The sequence below is a fragment of the Anneissia japonica genome, unplaced genomic scaffold (assembly GCF_011630105.1).
Source record: "Anneissia japonica isolate Jap-2015-1 unplaced genomic scaffold, ASM1163010v1 scaffold287713_len945575_cov184, whole genome shotgun sequence".
In the NCBI taxonomy this organism is placed as follows: domain Eukaryota; kingdom Metazoa; phylum Echinodermata; class Crinoidea; order Comatulida; family Comatulidae; genus Anneissia; species Anneissia japonica.
Window position 1 is genome coordinate 159,651 of NW_022725774.1, and position 27,520 is coordinate 187,170.

Here is a 27,520-nt window from a genome sequence, read left to right on the forward strand (position 1 = left end):
TGATGAGCACTCACTGGTTAAACCCAGAGGCCCTGAACCTTAAGAATATTATTTGGCTTTTTTGCTAGGATTACAGGCACTATTTCAAACAATGGCCTCAAATCAGCAAAAAATGGGCGCATTTAAAAAAGGTTGTACATCAGGTACCAGAAAAGAAAGTAGGTAAAACAAACCATTACACCCAAACAATGAGAGATTTATTGTTACCAGATTATGGGAAGTATTGTCAAGTAAGAGATAATGCTCATCTTTCATACTATCTTTTCATTTCTTATCATCTTTTCTTTTCATTCATTTCAACTTCTTTTTTCTAATTCATTTAAAGAAACTTCTTGAAGCGTTTGAAGAACTTCAGTCAGTAGATGTGATTAGAGATGTTTTGAAAATATTTTTGGACTAACTAAATCTTAGTGTGAGAAAAAAAGCTCTGTCTCACCCCCCCCCCCCCACTCCATGAGTTGCATGATTTACGCAGGAGTTCATTTCTAGAGCGAAAGTTACATTTAGAATTTAGAATCTATTAGTATAATTGAAACATAATGTTAGTTTCAATATCTAATTATCTTCCTGTTTCATTCAAACACAATGGCCTATGGAAAAATAATAACATTCACAATCTTCTACTATTCTGGCAGTACAACATAATTTGCTTCATCACACTGTCCTTTTATAGAGCTCACGTGAGCAGAGCATACTGTGCTCAACATATGACCAACTCCACAAGTTGACTTTGCTTGTTTCATAACAACAAAGTACTATAGGCCTAGAAGAGTTATTTCTTGGTTCAATACAAAGCTCATCTGTTGCAGTACTGCATAACCTCTGTTTACAGAGTATACTTGTACAACGCTACTGGTACATGCATCACAGCAGATGTACTACAGTATTACTTCTCTATCTTAAACATTTTTTAATCAATGGCTTTGCTTATGTTTTTTGTTATACTATTTATTTATTCTTCATTTTTCTTTCTCTTCAAAAGGGAGGGTTGATATAAAGTACAAAGAGTATTCCTAGATACCTTGCAGAGCTTAATCTTGCTGACTGTAGCTTTGAAGATGTCTAAATTTGGGGAGTCAACTACTTATTGTAGCTGGCTTTAAAACAAACATATTTGATTTAATAAAGTATATAATGTTTGGTCATCAGAAAAGCTTTTTTCTGTAAATTGAAATATATGAGTGAGTAGTAAAACTTCTCTTAGCTACTTAAATAAGCATTTTTTTTACCAAACTGGCAAAGTCATGGATAAGTGATGATGCTACAACTACTTTTAGGTTTTAATTGACCTAAACTACTGTAAACATATTTTGTTAATATTGTAATGAACTTTCACTCTTTTGGGTATTGTATTTTCTTGATTAAATTCAACTTCATGTAAATATTTTTTTTACACATTGACTAAATTTCATGTACTTCTGTATATTAAAAAAGCTTTTGTACTTCTTTTAATTATTTGTTATGTTCGTTGGATTTTGTTAATTGTTGTTTGTAAAATTTAATATCATTTTTGACAGAAGACACCTGAATAGTCAAGGTGCAATTAAAATGATTAACCACAACAGATATTAACCTAAAATATCACACTGTAAATGTTATAGTTGTTCTCTATTACATTGCATTATAATAATTTATTTGAATGTACACTTATCTTATTCTATTTTATTTCAGTCATTTTATGAATGGGTTTAATTGCATCATTTCCATGAATTGGCACTTTTTTTTTAGTTTGAATATAATCAAATGGGCATTGTTGCCTTTTAATAGAAATTTAAAGTAGACAAGAACATAGTCAATTATTATTGAAGTACTTGTTAGTCAGAAAAACTGACAATTTAAAATGGGTTTTGATCTTTTTCAACCTATTATCATTTACAGTATTATTTCACATCAATATCGTATTTCAAATAACCATTACTCAAACCATTTAACAACAATGGTTAACCTTGACAACAGGATTTGACTTCAGTTCAATTCAGAATAGGTTCAGAATTTGACAAGAAAAATACAACATAAGGTGTTTTAATATGGACTGTTTGATTTATTCATGCTGTATATTATGTAGAGCTTTCCATCAAATCTTAACCAAATGCCAAGGGATATAAGTAGAAATCGGTTTGCCAGTTTTTCACATCGCTTTAAACACTTTGATAATGTAATAGCAAATGGAAGTGGATTTCCACTGGGAATGGGATGGTTTAAAAAGGATTACTTTCAGTTTAGCTATGATCATGAAGCATAATACCAAGCCGCAATGTATATGTACTGTATGTATACAGTGTTTTAACTAGAAACAGAAATGCCAAATTTGGAGAGGCTACTGCCAGTATATCTTGTATCTAGTTTAATGAGCTTTTGAAACACATCTTAATGCATTTTCTAAGCCTGATGATATCAGTGACTTCAGGGAGACATTATACAATAACGGTAGCATTTCAAACATGAAAACATTTACTGAAGTTTCTATTGTGAATGCTAGAATCAAAAAGCAATCAAGGCAGTAAAATCTAAAACAAAATATGGCTTTCAATCTTTTTCTGCCAGTGCACCATTCTTATGGAGCCAGCTCCCTATATTTATTAAGAAGGCAACCTGCTGAAATATTTTCAAGGACCGCCTAAAAAAGCATCTTTTTGATACCTAATTTTTTTTTGTTCACTTTTGTGTGTAATAATAGCACTCTGAGAGATTATTATAGGGCACTATATTAAGAACCTATATATTATTATTATTATTATTATTATTATTATTATTATTATTATTACTATTATTTAAACTTACCATTATCGGGAGATGGAAGATTGAGCTCAATTCCACAGTAAATTGGGAAACTCAAGAGAAATGGCAGCAGGGAGTCTAGGGAAATTTTCCCCCATTGGACAGGCCTAGACCTCTTGTTGTCCAACAAGGTTGAACCAAAAATATTAAATTGCCTATCCAAATAACGTTAATAATTTTGATTGCCAAATTATGGCCTAAATGCACAATTTTGGGCCATACTAAGCAGTAAAAACATTTCCCAAAGAACCCTACCTAGGATTTTATACCGGTACACTGAACGAGGCTCTAGTTAATCCCTTGGTTCAGATTCAGTGTTGGACTTGTCAGTCAGAGATTTTTTCTGGAAATTTATTGAGTCAGCACTACTCAGTAACTCTGGCATACCAGGGGCCGGATTTATCAAACTAGAAATCAGCTTAAATTCGTCTTAAGTCTATTTTTTTGCTTAAGTCAAATTTATCAATATTTGTTAGCTTAAATATTGCTTAAAATTAAAAAGTCAATTGTAGGCATGAACCATCTTAGATGATTTTTAAGCCTAAAATTTTGCTAAGATGGTTTGATAAATCAGCATAAAGTATTTGCTTTGGGACATCTAAACTTTTTTGACTTAAGACATTTGCTAAGCTGAGATTGATAAATCCCGGGCCAGGGTCCTAAGATGTCGTATTATATTTGCTATTAATAACATTTTGATTTTGGGAAAGTTTTCCTTCAATTAGAGAACACTTCTGGGACTGGCTTTCCATGATCTTTAGTATCTAATTAGAATAATAAAAATAAATAAAAGACATTTGTGAATTGTGGGACCACAAGAAAGTGGTCTCTAATTAAAGGGAGAGCTGTATTTGACTTACCTATCTAACCATGAAATAAGCAGCCTTGCTGATGTGATTACATGAGTGACAAACATTAAGATGTCAGATGCAAGTCCATCTGAACAGATGCTTGGCTCCACATTATAGCTTTCCCTCTCCCTTTGTCGTTTGGCAACCACACTGTGTAAATGCTTAGCACCACAACTTAATGAGAGTGTCACTGACTGAAGTGTGTCTGTCGGTAGGTTAAAATTCTGTAAGACATAATTAGAAAAAAAAAAGTCAGAAACTAATATACAGGTAATCCTATTTTCTTACCAAATGTATCACAAACACCTTTGCTAGAAGAATGCTTTTAACTCGAGTCTTACCCCTGATCCTACAAAGCTCTTCCCTTGGGCACATAGAATTCTTCTATGCATCCCCTGGACCCCCGGCTTTGAGGAAACCTCTCAATATATCCTATTATAATGGACCTGTGTACATAAACCAAACTACGTGTGCATGAGCTATGCTTATGTTGTTAGGATTCAATTTCTTCATCTAACCTCTCTCTCTCACTTCGAAAGAGTGATCAGATCGTAACCAAGTCCATGTGAATGGGGTTTCCTATAGGCCAAGTTTAACTCAGAAGTGTTTCTCTTTAATAGAAAAATGTTATGTTAAAATACCACTACAGTAGTAAACTTTGGCCGAAACCCGAAACCCCATTCCCCCTGGTTATGGGCCTGGTATTACATAAGCTGAAGCACACTGTACTGCTGCAGTCTTCTTCATCCGATTGTCTCAACTTCGAAGTGGAGTTGTCTCTTCATGCACAAACCGAGAGAGATGCTGTCACAAAATGAGTTGTTTTGTACCCAGATCAGTTTTTTTGTCCTTGTTTAGCCAGAAGAAAATAGACATTTCATAAAAATATAAAAGTTTTTATCTTTTTTTATTACGCCCACCGCTGCCTTGAAATCTCCAAATGTATATTTCTTCCTAATTATATAAATTTAATGCATTTAAACATCTGTTTACATTCACCAATAACATTTTATTGACAAAAATGCAGTTGCATAATTTCTGTCAGTTTAATATTTCATAACAGAAATGTTCTGATTTGATTTACATGACCTTATGAATGTTTTGAAGACAATTTTTATGGCTGTTTTCCAGAATTGATAAGAAAATCAACACAAAATTTATCTGTTGTTTATCTTTAGAGGCGATTTTCTCCAAAATATGTTTTCAGACATCTGTTACCACTTCTACTCAACTTAAGAAACTTACAGTTAGAAAACTAAAATAAAGATTACAATATGATTTATATTGATAACTTTTTTTTCTTGTTTGGCACAAGACTCATTTTGTCATGACACCTTACTTTTAGCGCCACTAAAATCTAATACTGGACACTTGAATATTCAAAAGAAAATATATGGAATTGTTCACTTCTTTCAATAGTCTTTAGCTTTCAATTGGTCGGCCGGGAGCCTCCTAAAAATTGCGACGGGGATTGCACAGCAGTACAACGACTGCACAGAAAACACTGTAGCGACAGTGTAGCGATTGTATGGAAACAAAGCTTCATAGTGTTAACCCTTAAAATTCTGAATTCTGTTCTATTATTTTTGAGGGGTGTTTCTCGTGGGAGAAAGAATAGGCAATTAGTCGGTTTATCCAGGTAAGTATTCACGAAGTAGACTCTGACAGCAAATTGAAGGATTAATGTAGCTACATATTTGTAAATCATCTATAAATCATTGAAAATTGATTTCTTTAAAAAAAAATATGTTTATTTTATTAAAAGTTCATTCTTTAAATATTTTCTTCTCAATATTTTGGGTGGTAGAAATGGGCAGCAGACCAAACATTTCACATAAATTATAGCATACTGTACCTGACACCAGGACTCAAAAGTTAATAATAAAAAGTTACAATTACAGTACATAAAACATAGGGCAAGACTTTTTTTCCACCTTATTTAGCAAACCCGCTGCCTGCTAATAATGATGATTTCCAATTAAAATAAACTTTTATTTTTGGCCAATTGTTGTACCCAGTGCAACAAAAAATTGATATTTTAGAAAAGTTTTTTTTAAATTTTTATTACTCCCACTGCTGCCTTGAAATCTTCAAAAATAGATATAGTTCCTTCTTATTAAGCATTAAACTATCCTAATACAGTATTATTATTATTATTAATTATTATTATTAGTAGTAGTAGTAGTTTACACTGACCAATAAAAGTTTCAGTTCTCTACCATCTGGATGTTTTTGGCAAAACCGTTTGCTAATTAGTAAGAAAAATATATTCAATTTCTGTTTTTTTCGCCCTCCTCTGACAACATTAATCACCTAATGCAAAAACCTATGCTTACGGAATAAATGAAATGAGACAAACATTAAAATAAAGTGTTTTGTCCAAGCCACTCTAAAATCACCATACCATTCATAGTCTAACATAAGATCACTACTGGATACTACCTCATGCATCTTTTGGGTCTCATGTAGCCCTGATTGAGGATATTCAATGTAAAATGTCAGGCAAAACAAAGGGCTTACCAGGTCATGAAGAAGGCCGATTGCTTCCAGAAGAAGTTCCTGATGACCAATCTTGTTAATCTGGAGATCTTCCAGATCCTCAGCTTGCAACGACAACAGTTTTTTGCCGCCAACATGGTTGTCTTCAAACGTACCACGATAGCACTGCAAATCGTCATCCAACCCTAAAGTTCAATATCAATATCTTTTAGAGTAAATGTCAAATGCAAAGTTTGTGTCTTGTTGAAAATCAGAAAGAGAATTTGAATTTTGAGTTAGGCCCTGAAGACCAGCATCAGCTGCAGTATGCACATACTGTACAGTAAAATGATCAGCATACCGGGGAAAATCTCATTTTCAAATTGCACCTTGAGTTCTTTTCCATGCGCATTATGCACACTGAATGGCCAAAAATGAGAGACAAGATAATTAGAGTAAATGTACCGAAGACAGGTTCCCACCAACTTGTTATGAAGGTGCTGGTCGGTAATCGTGAGTGGAGAAGGGAAATATAATTTTAAAAACTTGTATTTTATGCCTACATTGTTAACACAAGTCTTATTTTATTGTTCAACGGCTTTTTTTGGCTTCAATCAGTATCGTCTGCTTCGTTGTTTACAAAGCTTTTGAGAAATACTGTACAGGTAAACCCTACACCATGCTTAGGCACCCGGCAAGTACAGTATTGCTAAAGTACTATTTCATATCCCATCTAATGCCTTTCAAAATGAAAATCTTTTATACTAAAAAAAAAATAAAATAAATTGCATCAGAGAAGCATAGATAGTACATTGTTACACTGTATAGTCATCGGTGGACCTTGAATTATAACATGATTGGGGAGTAAACGCAGACGATAAGTAAATGATGCTGATCAGCCATTAAGCAAATATTTTATTAATAAACAGAACTCTGTACATGTTTTGATAACCAATGAACAACAGAATGTAAGATAAATATACTTTTGTGCATGCAAAATAAAATTCACATTAAATTAATCAATAGTTCAGTATCCATTTTGAATACTATGACTATCCATCCATTAAAACACTCTTAATATATGAAAAACAGAATTGAATATGCATTTCAAACCAATAGTGTATTTTAACAATGAGACAGCCGTTTTTAACATCTAAGTGGTTTTTAATAGTTTTATTTAATGAAGGATACCCTGATTAGATAAGAACTGCTTGCAAGCAAGAAAAATGGCCCATCTATCTTCTGTAAATTCATATTTGCATGTTACAGTACAACAACTTTACTTATAAATTGTCTCAGTGCTGATAGATATCACCATGCACTGCGAAATCAGATGTTAAGAAAGCTCACTTTCTTCTGGCATTGACTTCTTCCAACTTGGTACCCCCGACACCAATACATTTGTGTACCACCCTAGTCAGGCCTGGGAAAAAATGTTTGTGCCTCTGACCATTGTAAGTTGTCTTAATAAAATACTGTATCTCCACCACCAAATATCATCTACATTATATAGGCTAACCTTAGTAACAGACTTTCATTTTTTTGAATTTTTTTCCCCGTTAGTATGCTCACACACTTTTTCCAGCCCTGACTGTAGTGTACACTTGTGTCTAGGGTGCCGAAAAATGTATAATACTCAAATTTTAACCTTCTCCGCTCCCTGGGAAAGCACATAAAACTAAAACAAAAAAGTCTAAATATAATAAATACTGTAATTATACAAATAACAAATAAAATTGCCACAGGAAACATAATAATAATAATAATAATAATAATACCCAAATTTATAAGATGCCAATTTCAAAGTAAATGATTAAATTAGTACAATGTAGAAAGTACAGTATTATACAGGAAAGTGATAAATTTAATTTGTAAAAATCGAGGATTTCTTTGTATAATTGCACTCGCATAAAACTTCAATTTTAAATAGATATTTCTATCCTGAAAGTGGCAAGTTATATTAATGATTTGTTTACATTTTCAACTTCTCTCAGCTCACATTCTGTCACTATGTTCAAATATTATCAATTCATCTCAGATGTTACCCTAGCAACACACTGTAGACACATAGCACTCTACCTTTGAACCTCGCTGAATTCTCTTATTGATTATTAGAGTTAATTTTTAAATTGAATTATATTTATATAGAGGAAGTGTAAGTAGAGCACATAATTGCTTCAGCTTGGCAAAAATAATTATGGTAATGCCTTTAGTGATTACTAATTTGTTCTCCTGAAGCTGTTTTAGCCGTCAATTTTACTGGTAAAATTAGATGTCCAACCAGTGAAAGTCTGTGTTTTGGAAAATATATTGCTGAATCAATTTTTCTCAATAATTTAACACCATTTTTGGCCTAGGCTAAGATTGTAAGTGTTGATCTTTTTAATCCAGTAAACCCCAACTATAAAAAGGGCTAACATATACAGTACTGTAGCACTGTACACACACATCTGACTTTTATATTAGTTTTACCAGTGAACATTTTTCAATGGAGAGAACAATGCTGCAGTACTACTGTACTGTAGTAGTGCATACACGCAATTTGAAAATTAATTATAACTTTTATGAAAACCAAAATGAAATTTTATTTTTTATTTATTTGGATATACACTTTCAGATCGGTGGCACACATTTACAATGAACAGTGCATCCTTATAATCAACAATATAACAAAGGAACAGAAAAAAAAAGCAATTGAACATAATGCTCTGTAGTCTACCTACAGACTAAACAAACTAAAACAAAAAAGCACATCCAGTTATACAATTTGGCACCTAGTCTACAAAATGTTATTTTACATTTACAAAAGGTTATTTACAAAATGTTAGTTTATATAAAGAACGGCATTTCTATATTTTCCTTTTGTAGGATTGTCGTGGTGATCTTTTTAATCTATTAAACTCCACCTATAAAAAGGGCTAACGCATACATACGCACATACAGTATCTAACTTTATGTAAAGTTTTACCAGTAAAAACTTTTCAGTTGAGAGGAAAATGCTACTATACACGTAATTTCAAGGTTAACCAAAGTTAAATTTGTACAGTATCTCACTACTTTTCATTTAGACATGGCCACGACATTGTACAGTATGCATTGACCAGGCCAAGGTACTCAAATTACTTAATAGGATGTTTTCATATCTGAAGGACTTTCTGGGTGTTTTGCATAGTCAATGCGAAAAGTAACATTTGTTCCAAAGGAGTTGGCCTTTTTCAAAATATTCAACACCAAACAAAAACATGGATGGAGATAAAAAAAAAAACATGTTTATTTATTTGGCCTAAGACAAGATAATACCTTGTTTCACTAAATAATGATTGAACCAAAAGTAATATTTTAGTTTTAATTTCATAAAATAATGAAAAGTTTAATTTAAAAAACAATTTAATTATGCCTGCTGCTGCTCCGAAAATTGAAATACACTGGACCTGTGAGAATTCATAAGATGTTTACTGTATAAAATGTTTAGACCTATTGGACTGATAAAATCCATTATTATTGGTATTGCTTTAATTCATTATGCATTCAACTGAAAGTTAACTGATGCGAGAAAATTTTTTCCCTGCGAATTAACACCATGCATTGACACTGTTCAATCGGTGGTTGATCTCATTTGATCCTTTTAAATGAGCAATTTACATTTTACTGAACTTTTTCAGACTTATCAAATTTCCCATAGATAGATATATCATTGGGCAAGACTTTGTTTTACCTTGTTTTATACTGTATAGCGTAATTATTTTTTCGTCAGAAGAGGGCGGAAAAAAATAAAATAAATTTTGTTTTCTTATTTAGCAAATGGTTTTGCCAAAAACATCCAGACAGAGAAGAAAATAAAAATAAAATTTTATTGGTAAATGTGAACAGTAGTAATTGGATGTACATAAATGCTTTAAGTTTATATAATTGGGAAGAAATATGTATTTTTGGAGATCTCAAAGCAGCGGTGGGCTGAAAAACTTTTATTTTGTCCTGAAATTTCCATTTTTCGTGGTGGCTGGTGTGCTAATTGGCCAAAAATAGAATTTTATTTTTATTGGAAATCATCATTATAGACAGGCAGCCATTGCAATTAAGCCCATGTACCAATTATGCTACAGGAATATTAAGACTAATCTTTCCGAATTGCTAAATAAGTCTGTATAATACTGTAACACTGGGCTACTACCGTAGTACTTTTTATTCAATTGTCTGAATTTGTGGGAGTTGTTTCTTTGTATACAGGAAACACTAGGCATGATTATACACTGATGACAAATATCTGAAGACCTTCTACAGTACAGATTATTGTTGTTAGCAGGTTTATATGAAAGTATACTTTGTAAAATCAACTCTATTATATTAGTGTTAACATGGCTTGGTGCTAAGATTTTTGCCTGCTCATCATGGTCAACACCCGCATAACAAGCAGTTACCGGTACGCAACTCTAGATTCAAGAAATGTGTCTGTGTAATATACTGTAGTAAAATATAAACAGAAAATTGAATTACTCAGCGAGATTTCACAGTTAGAAAAGAAATTTACATTACAGAATCCTTTAAAATACTCAAAGGAGTTTTCATGAGTACAGTATATCCTAGGTAATAATAACAAAATATATACTCAAATAAAGCTAGACATAACAAACTAATTTTAAAATTACATTAATTACATTAACAAAGAAATAATTATGATTTAAAACACAAATATAATTAATTTAAATTACATTAATTATTAAAATTGAACAAATAATTATGATTTATATATTTTAAAATTAATTATTGCTTATTAATAATATTATAATATTTTTTTCAAAATATATTTCAATAATTGACTTAGTATTGCTTGTCATGTTTTGTATAACTAGGCATACTGTAAATTTCCTAGAACAATATTCTTTTCTAAAAAAGACAATTTTATTGTTCACCTTGAAAATAAAGCAGATAGAAAATAATAATAATTCTGTACTTCTATAGTGCATTCCGCAAAAATCCTTAATGCGCTTTACAAAAAAAACCAAAAAAACAGAACAAGCAGTAAATAATTTTGACTTACTGTAAACTACGGTATTAAAACAGCTTTCCGAAAAAGCATTTGCACTATTGGTATAAGTATCCAGAACAGGACTCCACCCACCAATGTCGAAAACACAGTATACTGGGAAACCAGTCATCATCACACTATTTGCTAGCAATTTACAGTCCTATCCAGGCTATCAAATTTCATTTAACAAAAACATGTGACAATGACATACCTAAATATGGTCATGATGACATCACATCATGACCATATATAGGCATATAATGACTATATATGGGCATACAACAGTTTTTTTTTCAAACAACATTTGATAGTCTTGACAGAGCTTACAGTAAGCATAAGGCACATACTGTTGGTAAACCTGCACCATAATTCACAGGTAGGTAGTACTGTAGGTTTCTCTTATTTATTATCATCAACATTTATGTCCAAGGCCTACTCTACCAGTACTTCATACAGTAAATTATCTAGTCCCACAACCCACACACTTAAAGTGAGACTTGTGCAATTTACAGGTCTTAGACTAGCACATTAGCAAATAATTTAATTTCCACTATGATGTTTTACATTTCCTGGATCATTTCTAGAGTTAATCTATGCTTATAACTACATTATTAGTACATTATTTTGACATTGTCATATCTGTAGTCCACATACCCATAAGTGGTACTGTAGGCAATGCATTTTTGAGAATACAGTAGAGAAAAATATCTCCTAGAGGATAATTTTCTGAATACAGTACACATCTGTACTAATGTCTGAATTATGAATGTTATTTTTAATCAGTACACATTCCTGATGACAACAGATTTTGATTTAATGATAAAGAAAATGTTTTTATAAAAAAAAAAAAAAGCATACAGTTATTCTTCATTTGTATTAACTAAAAAAAGACCACTATTCAGTTTTATTATTTAGTTTTGATGGTTAAAATTATTAAGCCAGCACATTCTGTATTCGACAAAAAATGTATCTGCGAATCATGTAAATGATTGCCTAATGCAATGCTACTGTATTCCACTGAAAACTGATAGATAATTAAGCTATGGAAATTCACACTACACATCCTTATCCATGCAGGATTTTAAAAATTGTACTGATGGGTTTTGACTTCATGGGTGACCACGTTTAACACTACCATCACCCCAGGAAACACTGGTCATGAAAAATTCAGGTAAAATAATACTAGCATTTCATCTCTTGTTTACTCCATATCAGATTCATCATTAAAAATTGCCTAAAAATGGTTATTATTTAATACATAATTATACCACCATTGCACACTCTATGGTAGTTCCATTGGGAACTTTAATAATGGTTCTCAATGATGTTCTCACTTGAGAGAGAATACTATAGGTTATTAGTCGGTTTATCCAGGTAAAAATATTCACAAAATAGATGTCTCGTTTTAATTTTTCAAATTATATTTATTCTAAAACCTTAAAATCCCGACCCCATCCCCGAGATACCAGGATCGTAACCAGCAGGGGATATTTTTTTATTGTTAATTTATCAATTTGATTTGTATCTCATGTTCATAGTCTCAAAAGCAACAAAATATTAAGTATTAACATCACTGTCAGCATGAAATGACAATACAATGTCAACACAGTCAATATCTCAAAAACTTTCGTGTAGTATGTACTTTTCCTTGTTTGGTATATCATGACACCGATCTCTAGCTACTACAAGCACACACACACCTTGGCTGAAATCCAGATTGATGGATCCTGTGATCCCGTCAATTGTCGATATAAAAAGAAGTAAAAGTATTACTAAATAGGTAGTTTGCACTTGACAATTATTTCCTAACTTCCGGGTTTCTATTGTTCAAGCAGGGAGGGTTTCTTCAGTCCTGGATGACCGTGCAAGACAACTTTAAAACAATTCACCGAACTGTGAAGGCACAATGGGATAGGCCTACACAAACAACTGGTGAAAGAAAATAAACAATGTAAAAATACCTTTCATCCATTCCTGAACATCTTGAACAGTCCAATGTGGTATATTCACAATTTGAATCCATGCCATTGCGTACAAGGATCATAACGATAACTTTAACTATGAAATATAAACACTTCTCATCGTCCACGCCTGGGTGTCCCTTCCGATCGATTGAATTTACGACGTACACACAGAATTTTGAACTTTGACCAGCATTTCCTTTCGTCATTGACGAGTCCATTTTCGAATGAGGAAAGGATGATATTATTTTATCTTCAATATAAAGATATATGTCAAACTAGATATTTGATAATATAGGATATATACAAAAAATGTTTGTTTATATATGAAAACATACTATTATGACATATGGCTGTAATATTTCATTACATTTATGTGTGTTTAAGAAAGTATCACCCTACACCATAATAATCCGTCATGTGTGTTGTGTACTTTCCTAAGAAAAAGTGAAAGGGTGAGCCTAGGCCTAGCACTGAACAATAAAAAACGATGTCAAGACAAGGAGGCAGAACAACAGATTCTAAAAAAGTGGTATGTAAGGAATAACCTTACTTCTATGCATATTTTACTGTTTCCTAATAGTACCATTTTGTAACAAATAAATCACTATATCCAAACTGGCCTAGCCTAGGCCCTAAGCTACTTACTTAGCTAGACTATGCAAAATGGCAAGGCAAAGCCTCTGCAGCCAGCGTGCAGTGAGTGAGGTGGCGCTGACACTCTGTACTGTAATAAGACTACCTAATCAAGTCTAAGCCTAGCCAAGTAGTATACAGACAATACATCAATCACCCCTATGTCAAAACAGTGTCATGATTGCATACCAGGGCAGAGCCCAGGAAATTATGCAAGTAGGCCTAGGCTAAGTAAGTATAATAAATAAAATAATATAATACTATAGATAGAAGTGGTTATTTTCGACAATTCGCACGGTACCGTGCGAATAAGCTCTTATGAGTCATATTCACACGGTAGACCTAGCCAATCAGCATTTAAGGTTTCACAACGTAACTTCTGTCATACCGTGCGAATAAGTTCTTATTCCTAATTCACACGGTAGACCGTGCGAATAAGCTCTTATGAGTCTTATTCGCACGGTAGACCTAGCCAATCAGTATTTAAGGTTTCATGACGTAACGGCTGTCATACCGTGCGAATAAGTTCTTATTCCCAATTCGCATGGTACATTGTGAATTAACTATATTTAACACGGTATCGTCTCAAAAGGTTCAATGACCTAAATATTTTACGAGATACTTACTTAATTTGTTACGAGAATACCTAATCGAACCGAAATGCCTTTTCAGATAGGCCTAGAACCTATCATACAAACATTGTCTACCGTGCAAATTGTAAATAATACATTATTCGCACGGTAGACGTAGCTACTCGTAGAATGTAATGACACTGTCTTAAAAAAAAAGCGCCAATAAAAGCTTTCTTCTTTTTTTGGCTTCTGGTTGTTCACAATCACAAAAGCAGCCATGAAAGCCTGATGTCAATCGAGGTCGGTCAGGCATTTAGTGACTACAATTCATTTGTTGATTTCTTTAAAGAAATTTCAAGACGAAAATAACCTTGTTGTAGAGTACTGTACATACAACAATCTTTTGACAATTATCTCAGCTCGCTATGTGCTTTGTGTATATTATTAGGCCTACAATCAATGTATCCAGTAGCATTTCGAAAACACTCCCACACATTGGAAATGTCCCAAAAGGCAGTGAAGAATGTACTTCAATATAAATATTATTTTCCTGTACAGTGTTTAGTACATATATTCGGTGGCAGATCCAGGATTTATTATGGTAGAGAGGGATTAGGAGAGACTTTTAGAGATGTGTGAGTCTGCTGGTGGGCTAAGTGCAGCACGACTGCAGTCCTCAAAATTAAAACCCTATTAAAACTGCACATAAAATTGAGTAATTTTGCATCAGTTTGGCATCCTCTCATCCTCCTCTGTTCCAACTCCCATCATGGAATATTTTTAAATGGAACAAAAATCAATATCACTACTAGGCCCTATGATTAGGGGACTATACCACCAGTACATACAGTACTCCACAAAGGCTTTTTTCATGGCAATTTCTCAAGGATAGCCTAAGAAAAGAGTAAAAGGTCTGCAGACACAATGCTAAGCTAGGACCTATTGCAGTCCAGTTAGGGTTATCGAATCCAGTGTCTGTGCTGTGCCCAACTCCTACGGTATGCCGTGAAATAATTATACAGCATTTCTATCTACAACATTCTACCGCCTGAATAAGAGTTTTTTCGACAATTCGCACTGTACCGTGCGAATAAGCTCTTATGAGTCTTATTCGCACAGTACCGTGCGAATAAGCTCTTATGAGTCTTATTCGCACGGTAGACCTAGCCAATCAGCATTTAAGGTTTCATGACGTAACAGCTGTCATACCGTGCGAATAAGTTCTTATTCCTATTTCGCACAGTACCGTGCGAATAACCTCTTCCTAATTATATATATATATTTTTTTTATTTCATCAGAGCCAAGAGCTGTTTACTTTGACGTATGGATCTTTGGTGGCACAGCTTGTCAAAGACTATGAAAGTGATGAGGAAGTAAACAAACAACTTGATAAAATGTATGTTATTTGACTGACAGAATTATCATACTACATTCTCACTTGAAAATATACAGTAGTATGGTAGTCAGAGGCGGGTTAAGAATGCTTTTTTGAAGGTGCGAAGTAGCAATTGAGAGCCTATGGTCTGGGTGGGGAGGTTTGGGGATGTTCCCTTGCCTATTTGGTGGGCCTAGGGTGTTTAGCCAATGTAGAAAACTAAAACCTTAAAAATATGCATGGCATTAGGTGACAGATGCTTTGAAATAGGTTTACATCTTCCAGTAATTACTTTTTGATGTATTATAAGGACTTAAAATGGAGGCCCAGTGTATAACTCTGGCTCTTATGCACATTAAAGAACCCATTGCATCTTTCGGAAGAGTAGAGGGTTACCCCGATATTATGGTTCATTTCAGCCCCCCCCTGACGTTGTGGAATGATGTGAACATGTACAGTAGCTACTATAAGTGCCCCTTTATGGCTGCTAGATCCAAGAAGACTTGGTTCTACCAACCAAACCCTAGGCGAGGAGCAGCTGGAACCAGCGCCGATGTTAAGGCTGTAGTTAGTGGCGCCTTGGCCTTACCGCTCAGCCACTTTACTCGCTTGATGAGTAGGAATGAGTAACCAGTACTGCCTACTACCTTCAACCACAATTATTTTTGTTCTTATCTTTATATAGGGGATACAATATTGGAGTGCGGTTAGTGGAGGATTTTCTTGCCAGATCTAACATTGGTAGGTGTCATGACTTTAGAGAAACAGCTGATGTAATTGCTAAGGTAAGTCATAATCTAATAGCTTACTAATATTTCAAAATACAAGAGCTATGGAATTTCATTTTCCGATGAACAATAAAAATGTGCAGTCATCAAAATGAATTCCATCAAAATTTGTGTAAAAGATACATAGCTACTGTAGAAACAACAATTTGAAAGTACAAGATCATGTGAAAAAGGACATTAAAATTAGCAACTAACTTATGTGATATGCAGCCTTTACAATTAATTTAAAATTTAACATGCAGCACACATTATTTTCATTAAGCAAAGAACAAATATTATAAATTGCACCAAAGCATAAAATAAACCCTGTTTAATAACATTTTATTAAGATTATGAATAGATCTACTTACAGACAAATATCTAAATCAGCTTTTTCCTTATATTAAAATGGCCATGGAAAATTTATTCTTTTATGTGCTTTTATTATCTGTTTAGACTCATTAAAGAAAACAAAGTTGGCAGTATTTTTTTAAGGAATATTTTATATTTTGCTTTCATTAATTATAACCATTTTCTACTAATTTTATATTTAAAGTCTTATATCTTGTATAAATGTTGATGTTTTAATATATCTTTAAATTTATTACTTATAATAATAATAATAATAATAATAATAATAATAATAATAATAATAATAATACAATAATTAATAATACAGTAATAATGATGCAATGATAAAAAAAATTAATTTTTCAAATTGTTTCAAATTTTAATGTTGCTTGTGTTTGATTGATGTTTTAATATACATTTTTTGTAAATATGTAATTCAGCCTTGTCTGTGATTTTGAACTGAAAGAAAAAGAAATATGATATTTTGTTTATTTAGTACGATAATGTAATGCTATTTGTAGTATTATTGTAGTTACCGGGAATGTGTTTAATTTCTTTATTATTAATATTTTGTTTATTTAGTACGATAATGTAATTTTGTTTATTTAGTACGATAATGCCTTATTATGAAATTGTTGGTATTTTCTATACTTTTTTTTTTTCAGAATGGTTTTAAAATGTTCCTTGGTATAACTCCAACTGTGGCTAATTGGAGTGCAGGTGGAGATGAGTTCTCTTTGATATTGGACAACAATCCTCTTACTGATTTTGTAGAGCTTCCAGAGGAACACAATAATCTGAATTACTCAAATTTATTATGCGGTGTCATTAGAGGTGCTTGTGAAATGGTAAGAAGCTAAATGTATAGATAGGGAGCTTTCGATTTGTGCGGCGACGCGACGTTAGGACGGAATCACTCATGCGTGACTGCCCTACCTGGCGTTCTACGTTCTCTGCATGCATAGATTTGGCCAAATTGCGTTCCGGAATCTACTCGACGAGGTGACAATCATGCACCATTTTATTACAATATTTTTGTTGTTGCTTGCCACGGCTGCACAACCTAAATCAACCTTAAGATAAAAGAAAAATAACTTTATTCCTCCAGTATCGAAGTTCACTGTTCGTATTACAATTTTCAAATGTTAAAATATACAAAATTCAAAGAAGTTAAAAATAATACATGAACAATTCAACATCAGCATCCCGGAATCATAATGAACAACAATTGCACAAAAAGAAATTGTAAATATCAAAAACATCAAAAGTCTGCTAACTAAATACTAAAACAGGACACTTACTGCGTCGTAAAGCGACCCCAAACTCTGCTCCCTGTGAGCGATAGGTGACGCGACTCCGTCTGCTGATTGTCAGTGGTGGTCTGAACAGATCGTTATTAAAAACGATCCGTTGCACATGTGTCGTGTCATTGCGTTCTACATAGAATCGCGTTAACCGCGACCATCGGGCGCAGTGCATGCCCGGCTTTAAAGAACATGTTTACCACTGGTGATCTCAGGAATTTTCAAAAGAGAAACTTTACACAGAGACAAAAATCAAGGAGAGATGTATGCAAGCTGTGTCGCTACACAGAGAAGCGACACTAAAAACAATGGTTTATTTATTTGGCGCCTTATATAATTAACAGATACATTTTAAGGCATAGATTTATATTCATTCAAACCTCAAAACACCAACTAAATCATTGAATATATACAGGGCCAAATAAAGTTTGTTGAGTTACTTGTTACTTTATAATATTGTAATGCATCATTTCAGCATATTTTTATGGAATTGTGCAATATAAGTAAATAAATTATTAAATTAAAATTATTATTTGTCGAGTAACCTGTTACTTATCACTTGTTGGTTAAATAGCTGCTTTTCTTTGCAGTCTAAAAGCTCATCTCTGCAACACCAAGGGATATCATTGGTCCAATAAGTGCTATTTTAGCTTTTCGCTACAGCTAAGTTGGTTAGAGGATCCCTGCTGTGTGTTATAGACCAAAATTTGATTTTTTTTTTTCTCTTATTTCGTATTATATCATCTTTGTTGATGGGGACAGGGCTATGTTCTAAATATAATACAAATTGTTGAGAATTATTTTTGATGGGGACAAGGCTACATTCTAAATACAGGTCTCCCTCTAATTGAAGACCCTCAAGTTATTAAAGACCACCTCCAATTAAAGACCACTTTTCTGTGGTCTCAAATTAACAAATGTCTTTTTATCTTTATTATTTTAATTAGAAACCAAAGCTGCTAAAGACCATCAAAATCCTGGTCCCAAAAGTGGTCTTTAATTGGAGGGAGACCTGTATAGTACAAAATTTTGAGAATTATTTTTTAACTGTGAAATTTAAACTTCCTAATTTTCTAGGTTCAAATGGAAGTGAATGTAAGATTTGTTCAAGATGTACTTAAAGGTGATAATCAGACAGAAGTTAGAGTTAAATTTATCAAAAGACTGGAGGATGCATTACCAGCAGGGGAGGAGTGAAACCTGAATGAACCGCTGGAAACTAAACTACAAATAATTTGCATTTTATTCATGAGCATAATGGCAGCAGATATAACATTTATGTGATTTGTTGATAAAACTGTGGAGATTTTAAAGTGACAGTTCCTTATGTTCATGCAAAATTTAGTTAAGCCTGTTGGGAAACAGGAAACATCCTGTATTGTCCTGTCTTTTATTGGCTGTAATGGAGCGCTTCGTCCCATTTTTTTTTGTAAGATATACCTGATGATCATCAGAATGTATTGAATTGTGTGACTGGAACACATGACCACAAAGGACTAACACATGTGTTGAACTTAATATGAGACAATGAGACTTATGTTTGGCGTTGCATGTAATGAACCTTTCCACGGTGTCAATCAAACCTAACAATTGACCAATCAGAACAGGGGCCAGGAATATGCACATGTCCCACAAACAGACGTGTTATCCCACAAACTCACATGCAATTCTTTTATCCACAAAAATCATAAAATACAAGATAATATCAATAAAATAAACACGAGCTTCAAGCTCCTCAAGTTTGGTTTAACAGTAAGCGCTATACAAATTGCAAATTATTATAATTATTATTGCATACAGTATATCTTTACACTTGTTTTGTGGGACCTTAGCAACAATATCCAAGGGGCGGGGCTTAGCGGAAAGCCTAGGTCCATTGAATATCCAAGGGGCGGGGCTTAGCCGAAAGCCTAGGTCCATTGAATATCCAAGGGGCGGGGCTTAGCCGAAAGCCTAGGTCCATTGAATATCCACAATGTCAAACCTATTGGAAACATATAACATCAAGCCTATTGTTGGTTACAGTTTGCTAATCACTGGGAAACAAGCTGAAGCTTCCTCCACAGTGCAATCCATGTACATCATGCATCATTCATGGTTTGTTGTGATCAACAACGGATGACTGGACTGGATTGGTCAGAATATTATTTATCGCATGAAGTTTTTGGAAGTAGAATATAATTCTATGTTGCATATCTACATTGTGGATCATATGGAAAATAATTGGTTCCAACCGCTTTGTTACTGTCGTGTCCCAATGCTGCACTCCGCACTCTTGATAAATAGGCATTTGTTACACTGCCAATTAGTGGTGTATCTACAGTAGGAGACTTGAAATGTGGGTGTTGATGGGTGGGGGGATTGAAGATTAGTCAAGGGGGAGCTAGTTCACAAAATTTGGTGATTTGAGGTGATTTTTAACTACTTGAAGGGCGTCATTATTTTGGAGGGGGTCTCCGCACCCCACTAGATACACCACTGCTGCAAACTTATGTTACATTCAAGTGGTTATGTTGGTGTGACTCAGGAAATTATTCAATTTGCACTGGGCTAAAAATATACAGGATGATTTTGTGCTGCACCCATGAACACCAGTTTTTGATATGTAAATATAATTTTTGGGAAGGAATTTTTATGAATTTGCTATCAAATTCAAAGTGGTAGGTTGCAAAAAACGTTCATTAGAGAAAAGAAATTATTTACATTGAAAAAGCAACCAAAAAAAAATTAAAAACACTAAATATAGAGTAATACTAAAAACTATTATTTATAATGAAATTTATCTAGTGAGGATTTTAATGTAAAATATACCCTTTTTACAGCTAGGATTTTCAGACTTATCATTTAACCCTGAAATGCACAGGATTTTAGAGATGAAAAAATGTATACTCTGCCTTCTGAGAGCTTTATTAATCAATTAAATACAATGGGGGGTTCAGTGGCAGTACCAACAAGGAGTCAAGGGTGTTCTTTTGAATTTCCCCTGTCAGGCAAGCTTGGACGAGGTTGTCGGACTAAAATATTATTTTGCCGAACCAAAACAAAGTTATTGTGACTGCAGTCTAACACAGCAGTCTGAAATCTAAAATAATAATAATATGATTTATATATCACCTTTCCAAAATGATCAAGGCACTTCACAATGACTAAAACCACTTAATATCTAAAAAATAAAACAAATATAGAATCATTAAATGCTACAACAGCACCATTTTGAGCATCCTAAGACAATAAATCTAACCCTCATAACCCTCACAAGTGATTTTAATCTGCGACAGCGGCTGATTGGTTTAAATCCCCGGTCGGCAAATTTCAGTAGCAACCACTGCAGGCATTATGAGGGATGGGTTGAGCACAGCGCATGGACTTTTAATAGAGTTGCAGTTTGCCTACTTGTTTATGCCCTTAATGTTGTTATTCACAGACTTCTGAAATAAAACCCTAAGATTTTAGTCATGAGTAACATTGGTAATAAAGATGGTGACACAAAGAACTCCCGCACCCACCCACCCGCCGCCCAATCATCCACTTTACTATCAAATGTGCTAATCTCTGCATAAATAATCCAACAAGCTACACGCAGAGCTGCAGCTCCTCTTTTATTGGTACTACTATTTTATTATCGTAATTATTATTATAAGTTTATTTTATATATTTATTAAGTAGGCCTACTTGTATTATTATTTTAATTATTCATTATTGTATTTAAATTTTGAATAATTGGATATGTATATTTTATCTGTTTGACCTATTAAACTAGTGATGATATGGAAACATTTTTTCGTCATAATATATATTATTGTTATGAATATTATAACATTAAATTGTACTTTATAATGCCATTATTACCATATATCTTTTTTTATATAAATTGTTAAAGTTCAAATTACAGTATACCGATTTTATTATACATTAATTTTGAACAATAGTACTTTTATCATTGATTCTTATTAAGGTTATTTTTACTATTGTATGTGTTAAACCATATTGACTGACTTTAATTTTTTTTTATATTGTGTTTTTGGCGTCATATTCTCTAATCATATTGAGTGAAAATTTCGATTTGTTAATATTTCTTTTTGAGATAAATATCCTGGAAAAACAAACAACTATTTTGAATTTCTTGTTTTGTATATTAAAGTTAAGCACAGATTCATTTAACACGAAAACTCGCCAATTAGCAATCGCATTATGAAACTAATAATAATTCCTTTGTATAGACGTTTCAATAGGCTGGTAAGCAATTTCATAACATCATGTCTGTTTAATGAGACATGTGTCTCATTAAATTTAAAGATAACTTATTTAATTTTTTTTAAAGGAAAATGGCCATTACCCACAGTTACGATCTTTGTACGTCTTGGTATTAGTTGTGTATAAGTTAATGTTACTATGTATCTTGTTCTTTCTAACTAACATACCTTATAATTTTAATGAATTTTACCTACAAATGTAGATAATCTACTAGATAATGCTCACGTTTTCATCCACTACCCTGCACTAGACCTTACAATTATCTACTATGACCCTATAGTACAGTAAAGTACGAAGATTCCCGCCCCAACACAGTTTCAGCAAAGCTCAATACAGTGAAACAGAATACAGAAAACACTCACAATCTCATAAACTCTGTAGTTTGGTTTCGTTCGTTCTTGAGGTCTCACCACTCCGTGTTACATAGAAGATGGATCGATTGATTAACAGTGGCTTCCAGGTTTTGAAACAATCTGATGTTTTTTCCTCCAGTAATTAAAAAAATCATAAATTTACCATCATTGCCATAACAAACACCGTAATTAGCAGCATAGTAATTAGAATATTCATTATTGTCAATAACGTCATATTTATTAACATATCTTTAGCATCATCGTCGTTAGGCCTATCATCAGTTAGTGTGGCACTAGTCGAGAAGGGGAAGCTTAGAAAAAGGTCATTTACTTAATTTAATTTGCCAACCTAACTTATATTGGGATTTCAGTTCTAGAATATTGTTGTAAAGCACAATTTATTTATCTTTTTTTTTATCATTACCATATTCTAGCATTATCATTAGCATAATCATTGGTGATCGTCACCGGCATAATCGCTGTCATTTAAAATGACCATAACATCATCCACACTCGCATCGTCATCTGTTTCCTGTTTTCCCTTTACATTCTCTCATTAGATGACTATTTACTGATTTCGATACCACCTGTCGGCCAAAACAAACTTTGAAGATTTCTTTCACTCGAACAAACAATAATCATCAATACTGCTCTATTCACAATTACAATTAAACCTTTGTAATAGATCCGTATTATATTCATTAATATTATGCCTAAACATTCAGATATTCACAAAGGTTCACAAAAAAAGATGTCGCAAATGCACCAAGGCTACTGAGTCACCACTTGAAGTTTTGGCCGGCGGTGGGATGGGCGATTTCTGTACCAGTTGCCAACGATCATATACATAATACAGGGGTGGCGCCAGTAGGGGGCCAGGCCGTCGGGGAGAGCTGTGCGCCCCCATCTCTTAAGGGAGAAAAACACAATTCGTTGAGGAGAAGGAAAAATTATATGTATTTTTTACATATTAGACTCTAAAATCGATGAAATAAGCCTTTGAAACCCCTAAATTCGCTTCGCCCAATGGATTACTTCCAAGAGATTTTGAGCGACGCTTTCGATTTCGTCATGGAGTCGGCCGCGTCAGGGACATCAGACATCCTTTGGGCAAATCCTGGCGCCACCCCTGACATAAAAGTTAACAATTAACAAGGCTGATCTCATAGTTCTCCTCGATGATGCTTTAACCATTGAGTTTTATAGGCCTGGACACTGACAGAAAACATGATAGGTTTATTAGTAAAGTATTTTTATTTCGTTGTAGGGTTGTGTCTAACTGAGCTTACATATGCCCTTTTGAACCTATCGACTCGGACCGGTATACGGTATAAGGGGCTTTCATCGGTTTATTTGTTTCCCCTGACCGACTTTTCTATTTTATAATTTTGTTGAATATTGAGCAAGTAAATAAACGATTAAACCAACGAAACATGAAATTCGTTTTCGCTCAACAACAACTAGTGCTTTTCCATTAGTGCATGTGTAAAAGAGTGTGCACTTGTATCCAATCGGGATTTTTAACGAAATCCCAATGTTCCGATTGGCTAAAGCCGTTTACAATAAATATGTACGTACAGCAATATGAATTCGACTTAATCTCTTTCTGTGTAACATTTTTTATATAAAAATAATTCTTTAAATATCCTGCCTGTCTTATTTAAAACTCGTAACGAGAGCGCATCACTGATCTCTGTTTAACGTGTGCGTCGAGCGCAGCGCACTAGTGCTATACCCGCATGTAATAGACTGTGAAATCAATTGCATACAATTGGATTTCCAACAGAAGTCATATTAACCAACTTAGAAGCATCAATTTTTTTGGAGCAGTCAGTTTTCATCGATCTCAACCACATGATCTATTCCATGAGGTTCATTGTCATTGCGAATTAATGGTTCCTCGTTTCTTGGACTGCACGGGTTTATTTCTGCATAGACAATAGTGCTAGACGAAGATCGAGGAGTTGGTAGTGCATTTGCTGAAGTTTCTGACACAGTTTCTCTAGGTATTGATCTATGACCGGTCCTCTCTCTCTCACCTGTTCCTGTTCTATTAGGTGGTGCATGCAGGCCAGTATTGGTTGACTGACTACTAAAATCTAGGTCTGCATATAATGTTGATGCCGTAACTGCTTCTCTGGTAGTTTTGTTCCTTATCCTGTCTCTTTCTCTTCGTGTTTTCTTTTTCTTGTATAGTTTTTGTTGTTCACTTTCTGAGATGTTCTTGTTCGTGGGCCTATTTGTAGTTGGTTCTCCGCGCTTGCCTCTTTTGTGATGCTGACGTTGGTTTGGTGACAGTGCACGTGTTCCAGCATTTTCGGCGGGATTGTTTTTATAATTGTGACGTTTATGTTGTCTAAGTACATCCATTTGCTTTGGTTTTCTGCTTACATGCCTAGAACCGTGACTCTGTTGACTTGTGCTACTTCGCGGAGTTGCAGATCTGCTACGAGAGATGGTTGAAGTGTTTGGTAGGTTTTCTGGGCTTTGCATTAGTGTGGAGTGTCCACTATCAGTTAACGGGTGAACACTTTCGCTGGACCATCGGTGTTTAGGAATGGAAGACGGAGTTTCTCTGAGTTCACTACGAATCGCTCTTGTGATGTAGCTGCTACCATTTGAGCGGCTTGTGACAGTCGAATTTCGCTGGGAGTAAGGTCTATCAACTGTAGATATTTGTTGCCGAGAAGGAGTACTCCTATCGGCATATTGTCCGCTCTTTTCACGTTGCATTTTAAAGTAAAGATTACACATTATAAATAAAAAAATACATCCTAATGTAACACATCCTATAATTATAATCAAATACCAAACGCTAGTTAAAGATTCAACAGAAGTTATTTCTTCTTCGACTGCAAACTTAATCTTTCCAGTTGCAACTGACAATCCGATCTCATTTTCGATCTCGCAGAAGACATTAGCGCCGTTATCTGTACTAATTGTACGATATATAATTAGTTCATATGAAAAATTTGAATTTTTTCTTTGGGTAACTCGATCTGAACTTGAACCAATCATGTCGTCACCCAAGAACCAAGTGATTTTTACTTCGACTGGGTATGCATCCAGGACTGTACATGTGAATCGCAATGGTTCAGTGCTATCTTGAGGTACTCTAACAAAAATCGGCTCTAGTACTATATCTGGTCTGAATGTAACTTTTAAAGGCTGAAATGAGCATGATGTCAGGTGTTCTAAGTTTCCCTCTGACGCCAGACATATAAATTCTGCTTTGTGGTGCTCCCTTTCTAAAAACAGCCGCGTTTTGATATTTATTGTAAACTCACTTGAAGTGTATGTTGGTGAACTGACGGCTAGAGTTTCTAGGCCTGTAGCAGTTTTCCTTTTCAGCTCTACCTGTTCACCTGCTAGAGAAACTTGCTTAAATACACAAACTACATCTAATTCCATGTCAACTGAAAGTGTTCCTGTTCTGCTTAATAAACATGTTGGAAAATCACTGGCAACAATTGGAATAACACTAACTAATACACTGGCACTGTCAATAACATTTTGGGCATCGTCAAGTAATGTGCATTCATATGTCCCAGCATTATTGACATTAATATATGGTATTCTCAAAAAATATTCCCCCGATTGGTAGCCGCCAAATACTAGCCATTCTCGGGGAATGTCCCCTCTTTCAACAGCTGAAATGTCTTCAAAATTCCATGCTAAAAGGTAATTGTTCTGATTTGACACAGTACATGAACACTTTAGGTATAAGGTATCTTCTTCTGCTAGATTGATGCTGTCTGGCGAGACCTGCAGTCCGTAGTCTACGCTATGCGCTAACCCTACCCATTTCAACAGTATAACGACAAATATATAGCAGACACTATTGTAGCATCGTGGCAACAATTCTCCGAGAAAATGTATCTTCAACCGCTTGCATGGCCGACGAGAATATCTGTATTTTGGTAACATTTCATCAACCGTTTGTTCCCTATGGTTTAATTAAGTATGTTGAGGCAACCGAGCCGTGACGAATAACATCCAGGTGAGCTAAGGTAAAGCGTTGATTGTCATGGGATACGGACACACTATTGATTACCTATCAAACACAATAGCAGTGCTATGTGCAATCGAAACACGACGCCATTTTCTCAATAGTAACGGTATACAATATTTAGCAGTATCTCGTTTTTAAACTACGCAATTATGTTTATATGAAAACGATGATAGGCCTACGTAATGCAGTTTAATCACCTATTCCTAAATGAACCAATTGAAGGAGTTTTTCTTCTTTAACCTTGCAAATATCGTTGTTGATCAATTATCTGCTAACAATGAAATATATTATTAAGTGCTTAAATAAAATTGCACTTGATGTATTATGTTAAGTATTTCCGATAGGCTTAAATTATGCATAATTTATTTCGTCAAAAACCAATATGTAGAATGTTGAAATTTAAATTAATTGTTGATATAACACAGAAATTCAAGATTTCTTACCATTTCTCTTCTAATAAAATTATGACAATAACAAAAATTATCATCATAAAAATAGTTAATATGATAATAATAATATGATAATGATGATTATTACGAGTGATGATGACTTCCCATATGAATCCAGAGTTTTATGATAGGTCTGAGTGTTTTAGGAATAATAAACGCGAGCAATAAATATTTTAATAATTGTTTAACTTTGTGTTTAAGTTAGTTATTAACTGTTTTCATTAGACATAATCAGAACAATTAATATTTAAATAAACAGTGAACAGAAGCTTATCTTTCTTATTGTTCACTTCACCCATTAAATTGGCTGCCAAACAATTCAAGAATGCCCAAAACAAAACCTGGTAAATCA

General features: G+C 33.9%; 3 protein-coding genes across 3 annotated transcripts in view; 1 reads left to right on the top strand and 2 right to left on the bottom strand.

Annotated features, from left to right (window-relative positions):
- LOC117112898 (connector enhancer of kinase suppressor of ras 2-like) overlaps nt 1-13,250 on the bottom strand; it is a gene marked incomplete at its 3' end in the record, with an annotated part of 55,405 nt that extends 42,155 nt beyond the window's left edge. Inside the window, 3 exon segments of the mRNA XM_033256110.1 lie at nt 3,639-3,853; nt 6,150-6,313; nt 13,095-13,250. Coding sequence (XP_033112001.1) covers nt 3,639-3,853; nt 6,150-6,313; nt 13,095-13,161 — 446 coding nt within the window.
- Nucleotides 13,251-13,513: 263 nt separating this feature from the next.
- LOC117112867 (trafficking protein particle complex subunit 3-like) lies at nt 13,514-21,876 on the top strand. The gene is made up of 5 exons (XM_033256057.1): nt 13,514-13,626; nt 15,602-15,699; nt 16,364-16,463; nt 17,462-17,644; nt 19,178-21,876. Exons 1-5 carry the CDS (start codon nt 13,585-13,587, stop codon nt 19,295-19,297), a joined length of 543 nt encoding a protein of 180 aa, XP_033111948.1. The 5' UTR covers nt 13,514-13,584; the 3' UTR covers nt 19,298-21,876.
- A 204-nt stretch (nt 21,877-22,080) lies between these two features.
- On the bottom strand, nt 22,081-27,087 carry LOC117112861. The gene has a single exon (XM_033256050.1). The coding sequence runs from the start codon at nt 26,632-26,634 to the stop codon at nt 24,538-24,540; it is 2,097 nt and encodes a 698-aa protein (XP_033111941.1). The 5' UTR covers nt 26,635-27,087; the 3' UTR covers nt 22,081-24,537.
- Nucleotides 27,088-27,520: the final 433 nt, after the last annotated feature.